The sequence below is a fragment of the Gastrolobium bilobum genome, unplaced genomic scaffold (assembly GCF_033153095.1).
Source record: "Gastrolobium bilobum isolate Gb01-03AN ecotype WA unplaced genomic scaffold, APGP_CSIRO_Gbil_v1 utg8799, whole genome shotgun sequence".
Taxonomy (NCBI): Eukaryota; Viridiplantae; Streptophyta; class Magnoliopsida; order Fabales; family Fabaceae; genus Gastrolobium; species Gastrolobium bilobum.
This window is the reverse complement of record NW_026899583.1, coordinates 1-12,207: the sequence shown is the minus strand read 5'-3', so window position 1 is coordinate 12,207 and position 12,207 is coordinate 1. Positions and strand designations below refer to the sequence as shown.

The following is a 12,207-nucleotide window of genomic DNA, read 5'->3' as shown; positions in this document are numbered from 1 at the left end:
CTCATTTAAGACAAATTTATCAAACAAAACAAGGTGCAACAATTCCAGAATCAGAGCTCTTCAACACAGCTTTAATTTCTTCAACCAAAAAGGGACTTGGCTTGATTTAGATGTTCAGAGATTTAAAAGACTACCTAGAGCAGTGGCGGACCTGTGTGTGTGCAAGTGCACACACAAATTTTTTGGAGAAAAAAAATAAAATATATTTTGGGTCATCAACAAAAATTACAAGATCCAATTTAATCTCTTAAAAAAAAGTCGACTCGTGATCCTTTTAAATTTCAAAATAGACCCATGTTAGTCCTTTTGAGAGATTAATGTGGGTCTTTTTGAATTTCAAAGACCATGATTTTGATTATCTAGGTCTATTTTTGAATTCTGAGAGATCACGAGTAGACTTTTTTTTTCTTAAGAGATTAAATTGAGGCTCGTAATTTTTATTGAGAACCCAAAATGTTCTATTGTAACAGTTTAATTAACTCTTGATTACTTTTTTATATTAAGTTAAAGTTTTCTTTTCTTTTTTGTTTATATTCTTTTGTATTTTAATATATTTAAGATTTTCTTTAAATTTTTTTTTCTTTATTCTTTTATTCTAAGTGTGCAGATATTAAAAAAAAAAAATTAGATCCGCTATTGACCTAGAGTAAATCTTTACAGTAAGACGAAGACGAAACAACACTACAACAGAGAAGAAGACAAAGATAGAGAAATTTGTACCAGTTCCTCTCTTCTTTCAAGTGGCTTGTTAGTTATAGAACTTAAGAACAACTTCTCCTTTGCATTTTTATCCCAAGGCTAGCATTTCTTTTATCCTTTTGAGTTTATAGATCAAAAGGTGTGACATCAGCTTCACTTGAAAGTGTGGAATTTCGATCCTCTCATGTTTAAAAGAGGTCACGTGTTCATATTATTTGATCACACCTATTCACTTATGATGAGATAAGATGATAAGATAAGAGAAAAAAAATATGTGATTTTTAAACAAGTAATTGTGATCAAACACCGTAACCACATGATCATTTTTAAACATGAGAGGATGCAAATCTGAAAGTGGGAGTGGTTACTTTTTGGTGTCTCTGCCTCCTATGTTTTTTTTTTTTTTTTTTCTTGCAATCATTGGAGACACTGATGTGGATGCTTGTTAGTTAGGAGGAAACTTTTTCAAATTTCCCTCCATTTTTACTTCAGCCTTGCATTTCTTATTTTGTTTCTCTTTTGGGTTCAACTTCTGCCCAATGGGTTTTCTATAACAATATCAAATTAATCCTTATTTCCACATTTTTGGGCAAATTACCACACAAGCTTTCTGTATTTTTTTTATACATACCACACAAGCTTTCAATTATCCACTTAAGTCAAGAATTAGCAAAAATAAATAAAATTAAGCTTCATGATATTATTTTGCTTCTAAAACAGCCATTCAATCCTTTGTAATTAGAGCGGATATATCTCTAAATTAGATACCTATCACTTACCTACCTTTTGAATGCAAAAAGGAGTATTAAAATCCTCAACTCATGTGAAGAATGCCAATAATTATTCATTATGAATCAATTACGACATGTCTAGGTTTAGCATAGCATTTTATCATCTTCATGAATATTTTCATTCATTTTGTTATGTTTTTGTATAATTCAATGACAAAAGATATTATTGTTATTTGTAGTAATTTATTTAAGCACCATTGAAGTTTGATTAATTGTTAAAAAAATAAATAAATAAATTCTTGTGTGAATAATTTGATAAGCCCTTGGCTTATATATTTTCTAAATACAAAAAGAAATATTAAAATCCTCAATTTATATAAAGCATGCCAAGACTTATTCAATTCAGGGTCAATTAAGATGTGTCTAGGTTTAGAATAGCATTTTATGACCTCTATGAATATTTTTCACGTCTTTTGTTATGTTTTTGCATATTTCAATGATCAGAGATGCTATTGTGTGTGTCTTACACTACATGAAGGAATAAATGATTCTACAAATCACATCCCATTATGATAGGAATCATTGATTCTGAGCCTGCAAATCCCATTTCGAATATCATTATTAACAACAAATAACATAAAGAAACAAATAAATATTAAATAATTATTAGAGTGAAAATGAGTCACGTCAGGTCACGTCCTAACTTAAATAAATTAAATTTATTTTAAGGTTATCTTTTTTTTTTTGAGTTACCCAACCCTAATTATCTTTCTTTTATTTATATAAGAAAAATAAATTTTTTACACATATAAAAGAAGAGTGAGTCTCATCTATATTTTTCTCTCTTCTCTTACCTGTGAATCTCATCTGTAATTTTATTTCTACATGATATAATTTTTTTCTTGTAAATTATTTCCCTTATTTTACTTTTAAAACTTGAATCTGGCCAATTTACTCAATATAGAACCCCTTTTTAAAAACATGACCAAAATATTTTAGAAGAACTTGACTTAAATTTTTATTTAAGAAACTACTTTGTAATAAAGCTTTTAAATACGCTAACACGCCTCCTTCTAATAAATAAGCTGATGGGCCTGATTCTTTATATAGACCAGTAGTCTTCAGCCTCTCTTTTTTTTTTATACACTAATCAAAATTAAACACATAATCTGATATAAATAACTCAAATTTTTTTGTCATTAGACCAATCCTAATCATTGTTATTAAACCTGACTCGGGCATTGATCCGATCAAGGTACTAAGTCGTTAGTCAGACTAGTTGATCCGGATATATATAAATATATAAAAATATATATAAATATGAACATATAAATTTAATTCTATTCTCTATATTTAAAATGAGTTAAACAAAATTCACTAAATAAGTTCAAAAATTATCCAATCACTCTTTTACAAGTTCATGAAGCATAAGTAAATGAAAATGTACGCTATTATTATGTCAATTTAAATTGCAACTCAGAATCTCGATAAGCATACCTCTTAATGACATTGAACTCATATTTTTCAAATTCATCTACATTCAAATGACATATGTCATATTCTCTTAATTTATTGTTTAACAAATTGCTTCAATATTGAAAGCTGAAATTTGAATTCATTGTATAAGAGTATACTAGCAAATAAAATTATAAAAAAAATTTAAAATGAGTTTCACATTTTTTTATGATAAAATGGAATAATTTTTTTTATAAAAATAGATGATCCGATCGAGTCACCAATTTTGACCGAATTTAGTCAATTTTGTCCGAATTTAGTCGAGTTTGACTTGATCCAATACATAACCAGTCTAATACTTGACCTGAACCTATTCATGAGATTCGAGTTAACCCAACCAAGTCGGCGCAGGTTTGACAAAAGTGATCCTAATATCTAGAGCCGACAAAACAAACTCGGCTCGGCGGGCCAACCCGCCCAACTCGCTAAACGTGGCGGGGCGGGCTGAGTTTTTCAACTCATCTCAAAAGCGGGGCCGGGCGGGGCGGGCTCATTTTTTGGCTAGTTGATGGCGGGCATAGGCAGGCCGAGGCGGATCAGTATAAAATAGGCTCGGGCTGGCGGGGCAACCTGCCAAACGGGGCGGGTCGAGCTGAGTTTTTGAGCCCACTTTCAAAAGCGAGGCGGGCCCGAGCAAACTGACTGATTTTTTGACGAGTTGATGGTGGGGTGAGACATGACAGGGTGGGCCGCCCCCTTTGCCACCTCTACTAATATCTCTTAACCTTTAAATATGTCAATAAATATATAACTTCAGGGCATGATATAAAAATTAATATAATAATAAAGCCTAACGCCAGCTCATATACCACACACAAGTCACGTAACTCATTCCCATCTTTAGTTACCGCCGCAAGAAATGACTACATTTTCTTTATATTTTCCTTTAGTTACTTGAAAATATGGCAAAAAAAAAATTTTATTGTAATTTAATTAAATAATTATGTAAATATGACAGTTTAGGGAATATTTATGTATCTATTGCACACTGTGACGCCCCTTTTGGGCATCTTCTTCCTTAGAAATTTAGAATATTTATTTAATTATTTTCTTTATTTCTACAGATTTTTCAAATTGATTTTTTAGTTTAAATCACAAATCAAATTTTTATTTTATTTTCCTTATTAATAACAATTTTTTTTATTTTGAATTTAAATCACAAACCAAAATTTTGTTATAATAAAGAAAATTATTATAAAAAAAAATTAAATCACAAATCAAAATTTTTATTTTTTTTTTTATATTAAATCACAAATTCAGAACTCAGAGGCTTCTGGGTTTAACCGCTCTTATAATATCATTCTTGCAAATTAAAATTGTGTTTGTGAGAAATAAAATATGTCAAATGAGATGTCATTGCGTAGATCTCGAAAAGTTATGTGGAATCAAAAAAAGAATTACCTGATTTGGATACTCGAGTCAAAAGTTATGGCATTTAGAAGTCTTATGATTAAATTAATTTTTTTTTTGAAAAAACAAGTGACACGTGTCACCAACTCATGAGAGACGACCTATGTGGGCGTCTTCTCCTTCATGAGAGACGCCCCAGTGGGGCGTCACAATGTACAATAGATGCGTAAATATTTCCCAAACTGTGATATTTGCGTAATTATTTAATTAAATTTCAATAAATAAATTTTTTTACCTTGAAAAGATATGTTATTTATTTTATTAACCTTGTTAAAGATTAAAGAAGATTTAATCAAGTTTAAAATTTCGGCTCGGTAATCGAGGTTAAAGATCATGGGTTAATGGGGAGTCATAAGATCACTTTGTTGATCCAATTTTATATAATTAAAAAGATTTTGTATCTATCATTTAACACGAGCACAACAACTTTCCTACACACACAACATTTTGTGGGACTCGCAATTTTTGAAACCAAAAAAAAAAAAAAAAAAAACTTCGGCACGCCAAACGAATCTCTATAACATAACACAATCATTTTTCCTACAACATAACTCTTATAAAACCCATTAAAAAAATATAAATACATTTCTTATATGAAAAAATCAAACCACAAATAATCATTAATCTTCTTTTACATAAGATAATTATCTTATGTTGTAGAGAGAAAATGGGTGGGTCCCACCATTACAAGAAAAAAAAAAGGTGGGGTGCAAAAATCGAAGTGGAAGAAAATGAGAGAAGTTGTCTTATGTGAAAGGAGAGTAATATTTCCCAAACATAATTCAATCAATTATATCCATAAGTCAATATTATACAAGTTAGTCAAAGTATAAAATACATATTCTAATGGAAATGAATCATCTCATGTGGAAAAAAAACATAATATGGTCGTGTAGGAATATCACAATCATACAAAGATAAATCAACGGTTATAATTTCGTAACTACCTACTTTAACATTTTTTTCTCTCCTCCTACCTTTGTATGGTTATGATTCCCCACATGACATGGTCATGTGAATTTTTACATTAGAGGAGGATCTAGATTCTATTCTAATAGAGTTAATGAAAAGCTATATCATCAAATTCAGGCCCTCCTTGTCCTTCTCACGCACCTATAATAGCTTGTGAAAGGAGATCCCTTACTCAAGAGAGAACGACAGAGGAGGAGAGGCGGCAGTGTGACGAATCAAAGGTGGGGAGAGAATAACCAGAACAGCAGAGGAGAGGGAGAGAGAAGACCGAAGAGGATTCCCCACCACGACGGAGGAGATAACCGGATTAGGAAACTGGGTCTGAGTCTGGGAGAGAAGAACAGAAGAGAAGAAGAAGAACAATTCAGATTTCAAATCTAGTACTAGATCTAGCTAACAACTTTATTTTTTTTATACACCAAACAATGTCTTTTCGTATATAAATTTAAAAAAAAAAATGCAGTGACCCCCTCTGACCCAGGAGTCACGAGTTCAATCAGGGAGTTTCGAGGGTCAAAGGGATCAACGTGCATGCAAGGTCTAACGGACTGACCTCAACCCTCAGAGAGAGAGAGAGGGATTTAGTGACCAAGCGGGGTCGACCCAGGGGGTTTTAAACACTGGATTTAATAACTTTTATAAAAAAAATTAATTATTAAAACTAATAAGTACTAAAGGTATGTTAAAATCACTAAAATTATAATTGATTTGATGAATTAATTTAGAAATATGTTTGGAACTTATTTTTAAAAAATATATATAATTAAATTGATTTTTATATATTGTTTTTAATTTGAATCACGTCAAATTAACAAAATGGATAACGCTTTTTTTTTTTGGTAGAAAATTTTATTACCTTTTTTTTTGGTAGAAAATTTTATTATTATTTTTTTGGTAGAAACATTTATTACGTTTTAACTCTTAAGTATTTTACTTTCTTAACCTAAACTTTAATTGGTAAATGGACAAATAAATAAGAATGAAATAATCAATTCAAATTGATAATTTTGAGGTATTTGAATAGATTTGATTTATTTATGTTTTAGGTATTTGAATTGATAAAAAAAAATTCCTGTAGTTTTTCCAAAAAAAATTATCAGTTCAAATACCTAAAACAGAAATAAATCAAATCTATTCAAATCAAAGTCAAATTTATTTTTGATGTTCAAATACACACAACTTAAATTAAAAAAGTATTTAAAAATCTAATAAATTTTTTAACTTTTATAGATAAAAAAAATTTAATTACAGATCAAATTAAATCTTAAAATTAATAATTATAGAAACATTATTAAATATTTCAATCCTCATTTAATCTTTTTTCTTATTTGATAGTCAATTTCTTATTATATCACTATAATATATTTTTTATGTATGACTGAAAAAATAAAAAATAAAAATAAAATCGGTAGTTTCTAAACGCTAACAGGGACCATAAAAGCCCAAGAAGCAACAAAGTTCATCCGTACACACTTCCTCCTTTTCTCAGCTTCAATCCTCAATCCACTCAACTCTGAATTCATCGAATCTCCGTCACTTTTTCTCACCAAAAAACGCACTCAGTGTCCGTGAATGTGTTCATTCTCGAATTCCACATTCAAAAATTATTCTCCTTTTTCCCAAACAAAAACCCCAAATTCACTCTCTCTCTCTCTCATAAATAAGCCAAAACTTAATATAACCTCCATCACTCAAAGATAAGCTCAAAGTCATAATCATTCACTCTCCATCCTCCAAAAACACACACCCAGAGAAAGAATCAGAATAAAAACTCAAGAATATTCCTCTTTCTCTCCTCCCTAAAAAAACCGTTTTCTTCATTTGTTTTTTTAAGGTACCTATCTAAGCTTTTCGAGGAAAACAAGATAAGAGAGATGTCGACCTTAGTCTTAGAAAGCTGGGTTGTGTTCCCATTTTTCTTCATGTTCCTCACAATCTACCTAATCGGTTACTTTATCATTTTCCCCAATTGGAGCCCTAAGAACCGACCCGAATTATCAAGCTGCCTGATATCCCTCTTTCACGGCACTCCGGCGGTGTTTCTCGCGGCGGCCGCCATACTCGGCGACCCGAACCGCGGTTTCGCCGCCGCCAATACAAGCTTCCAGAAGGTGGTCATGGATTACAGCATCGCTTACTTCCTCATGGATATGCTTCACTACATAGTGTTCTTCCCCAACGACGTGCTCTTCATCGCGCACCACCTCGCCACTCTCTTCGTGATCCTCACGTGCCGTCACGTGGTCTCGCACGGGGCTTTCGCGGTGCTGGTGCTGCTAGTCCTCGCCGAGGTAACCAGCGCGTGCCAGAACGTGTGGACCATCGCCGGTGTTCGCCGGCGTGAGGACCCACTCGCCGCCAAGGTGTATGTTGCTTTGTCAGCGCCGTTTTATGCGTTGTATTCGGTGGTTAGGGGTTTTGTTGGTCCTTATTTTGTGTTCAGAATGATTGTGTTCTATGCTGGTGGGAATGCGCGTGGTCTTGTTCCCTTGTGGGTTTGGGTTTCTTGGGTTGTGGTTGTGCTTATGGCCATGGGTTTTAGTATTATGTGGATTTCGAACCTTTGGCTTCAGCTTTTTAGGGAAAGAACAAGGAAATTAGAGGAGAAAATTAGATAGGGATTGATTTGTAAGCACTCAGAATTAGCAGTGTTGTTCCTATTTGTTTGATATTATTGCTGATTGTTATTATAATGCTAATTTATTGTTTTCGGCGACAAGTTTTGGAATTTCTGCGTTGGTTTATTGTGGTTTTAGCCAAATCAATGTTTCTTTTATTTTTATTTTCTTTTTTTGGATGCTGGGGATGATTGGTTGATTGTCATGGCTTTTGGTATATTCTTTTTATGGATAATGAATCAATTTAAGTGATGAGATTTAGCCTATATATTTTATTTTGTTTTTAATTTATCGTTTTCCCCTCGTTCCTTTACTCATTTAGCACCTGGTTCTGTAATGATTTAAGTGTATTTGATGGTTGTTTTGAAGCTTTTCATTTTATGCATCGTGTTGGGGATTTACATCTGCATATTGCAGCTGTTAGTACTATTTGGTTTACTTTTTTTCTTGTTCCAAAAACACTGGTTTCCTTGCCGCTAGAAAGAAACAACTCTTGGGTGAGCCATCACTGGGGATATCCTCTTTCAGTACTATACTGTGTTTATAAGGTTTATGTTTTGAGTGGGATAGGTCAAGCTTTCATTGAGAATCTTTAATTTTGCTTTTAATTGTGGCACACACATATTTCGTGTAAATGCACGCATACCTGGAGTCTGGAGAAATGGTATAAACCACGCCTCTTTTCTGACATATTTGCTGCCAAAATAGGTTGTGAGACTACATGGTTGGAATTACGTGTTAAATTTTCTGAGCAGAGGAATTTTTGGGGTCACAGCTACATATCATTTCCCTTATGACGAATAAATAGGTTCTTGTGAAACAAGCTTGCAATAAAGTATTAACTTGAGGTTGGAATGACATGTCTTGATCATCTCAAAACTCATGATTGAGTAATTGATGTTACTTGTAAGTTTAGGGGCGGCGCTCATAATGGGCTTGCGAATTTTGGTGTAGGAACTTAAACGAATCCATCAAAATATCCAACAGCCAATAAAAGAGTTGCCACACATTGTGAAGGCCGAACCCCACATGATATGACTGGGGGGAAAATGCCAGTTCAACAACATGTATGGTTAATGTAAATGAGGTTGAAATGAGTCACACTGAACTTGGCTTGTATGTAAATTTATTTTTTCGGATGTGTGCGCCGTGAAAATGCTATTTTATCATTTTGTTGTTTTGAAAGGTGCTATTATTTCGAGCGGCAAACATTATTTTGATGTTACACCTCCCATTTAAATTAAAAAAATAAAATAAAAAATTGCATTGTGCCACATGGCCCAATAGGTGGAAGGCGCAGCTTCTAGCACCTTCAGAAGGCATGGAAGACCCTTATTGGTTCACGTGAGATGGTACTTTGTTGAGTCTATTGGATGAATAACAAAAAGGACGTTTATTATTAACATTAGCCTCGGTCATCTTCCTACTTTTTTTTTAAAGATAATTTTGATTAAGATTTTAAACCATTCTCAAAGATGTTATTGGGGAGGATTGAATATATACTCTCATCCTCATCCGTTCAGTACTCATGTACCAACAGAATTATCGTCATTTGATTTTTTTTTTTTAAGATACTAACCGATATTTGAAGTTGTACTAAATCCGATTAATTTGATTTTAGATTTATCTCTTTCCATCCTTCTCATGAATCTAAGAATTATAAATTTCAAAATTCAAATTTATTATCCTTTTGGCAAGTCAAATCAAATCCTAAAATCTAGTTGGATCTTCACTAGACCAAGAGTACTCCACCCATTTTTAAGTAACACAAAAGGTGCAATAACCCTCTATTCAGTGAGTTGAAGTTACACTTAAGCTTGATGAATGGCTCAATGGCAATCTCAATCAAAGCAGCGCCTCTTCAAACGAAGTGCCTTGAAGCTTAATTTTCGGTGTTACATGCTGGATGATATGCAAGACCAGGAATAGTTTAGTCTTCGAAGACATCTAACTGTAGCAGAAAGCAAAATTTTCCGTAACACAAGAGGGTTGGTCAACAACCTTATGACAGCTAACAAATTATATCGTTCTAGCGGGATTCTCCTTCCCCAGAAAAAGGAGAATCTGATTAGATAGGAAAACCCGCCAGATGATTGGATTAAGATTAATGTTGATGGCTCTTACAATAAGGAAAGAATGATTTCTAGGGCAACGGAGTCTTGAGGAATGTTGCATGGCAATGGATTATGGGGTTCTGTTGTAATCTTGGGTATGGTAATTCGATGACAGCAAAACTCTGAGAATTTTTGGAAGGGATAGAGTTGACTTGGAATGCAGGTTTTAGGCGTGTGTGGATCTAGGGGGACTCTCTAGTGGCAGTCAACCGAGAGTAAATCCTTTCACGTGAAAAAGTGTTCATGCGGTATGTTATTTGATCACAACCATTCATTGATAATGAGATAAGAGGGAGAAAATATATAATTTTAAATGTATGATTGTGATCAAATAACATGACCACTTTTTCACATAAGAGAATCCACTCCCCAGTCAACCTCATCAAGAATGATTTCCAAGACCATCGTTCTATGGCTCCTAGGGGGCATTTGGTAAAGGAGAAAAAAAAAATTACTAAGGAAATCCTTTTTCTAGTAATAGAGTGGTAAAGTGAGTTGGTAAAGTGAGTTTGGTAGGAAAGTTAAAAAAAAGTTGTTTGGTAGACTGAAATATTAATGAAATAATTGTTGTAAGTTTCCAAAGCCTATGTTTGGTTAAAAATAATATATTGATGGGATAATTGTTGTAGATTACCAAAATGGGCATTTTAAATTTTGAATCTGAAAAAAAAATAACCCTCGAGTCCTCGAATAAAATATGAGTCATTCAATCTTGGGGTTAGATGTTCCTCGACTAAAATGAGTTCTGTTCTTTGTAATAGATGCAACTAAGATGCCAACACAACTCTTCGTAAGCTTTGTAGCCAATAAGTTGCAGGGGACCAGAGATAATTACATACGGGCCAAACTTTTACGAGTTGCAAAACCATAAAGTGTAGAGGTCAAAAGAGAGGCTTTGATGTCATCATGGACATGGTTAGTGAGAAACAACGCAGACAAAACAGCAAAAGAGAAACCAAATACAGATCTGTAGAGAACGAGAGTCGATCTTGTGGAGTAGTTGAGCAAAATACAGATCGAGCTTGATAGATGAGATGAGGGGAATTTTAGTCTATAACATCGCCCCAAATTTTTCACTTCCCCATTCTTTCCCAAATACCACCTCCGAAGTGGTTTTTGCAAACAGTGTTTTTGACATCCATTTACACCCAACTCTTATTTGCATAGGTAAAACGCTTCCCTGGTTTTATTTCTATTAACCGTCTACCAAACATGGTTTACATGATATCCCCCTCTCACTTACCTAGCCATCCCACCAGAAACCACCTACCAAACACCCCCGTATAGTTTTCGAAGATCAGACAATTCTTGGATGAAGACTGGCATACGGTGGTGTCCCATACCGTTCGGGAAGGTAACATGTTGGCTGATTGGATTGCAGCCTATTCTAAAACTTTTGATGATTGGAATGTTCACATACTGGAGGACCCACCACCAGTTTGTAGAGAAATATTAGGTAGACTCATGGGAGTCTGTAGTACAAGACTTTATGATATGTATAGGTCTTAGCTTTGCTGGTAGTAGTACAAGTCTGTATACAAGTTTAGGTTATCAGGTTCCTCATTAAATGCATAATAGTAGTAATTTGATGTAATTAATTGAAGGGTGGTTCCTTGGTAAATGCATATTAGTATTTACTCACAATATGAACGATTAAATGCATCATATTAGTTATTAAAGTCGTAATTCCTTGATAAAAGACATAATTAAATGCTTTCTCAATTAAAGCTGACTGTAGCCTCTCTCACCTACGAAAAGATGGAAGGCCATTGGTGTTGGAAATGAAATACGTCCAATTCTTTATAATAAACGCGACAAAGAAATTGTTCACTTGTATTAGTGAGTGAATACATCCAATTCTTGAAAATCATGCATTATTCAAATAAACAATTACACTAAATTTGAAGGAAATAATTTCAAATAATAATAAGATGCTTAAACTCAGAATTGTCTCCTTCCTGTTTTTCATCCAATAGACTAAACAATGCAGCGCGCTATATGTGGGACCAATGTTTTTGAAAGTATAGACACTTGCAAAATTTTAAATCTCAATGTTGCATTAAAATATGTAACTAACCAAAATTAATTAGAGAGGAAGAGGAAGACTCCAAGTCCAGCAGAAATCAATACTCTGAGACAATGTTACAT

General features: G+C 33.4%; 1 protein-coding gene across 1 annotated transcript; it reads left to right on the top strand.

The window, feature by feature from the left end:
* The first annotated feature begins 6,776 nt into the window (after nt 1-6,776).
* LOC133291692 (TLC domain-containing protein At5g14285) lies at nt 6,777-8,146 on the top strand. The gene has a single exon (XM_061489991.1). It carries the CDS (start codon nt 7,202-7,204, stop codon nt 7,943-7,945), a length of 744 nt encoding a protein of 247 aa, XP_061345975.1. The 5' UTR covers nt 6,777-7,201; the 3' UTR covers nt 7,946-8,146.
* Nucleotides 8,147-12,207: the final 4,061 nt, after the last annotated feature.

Coding starts and splice junctions, on each gene's coding strand:
- LOC133291692 (XM_061489991.1), top strand. CDS start 7,202: ATGTCGACCTTAGTCTTAGAAAGCTGGGTTGTGTTCCCATTTTTCTTC.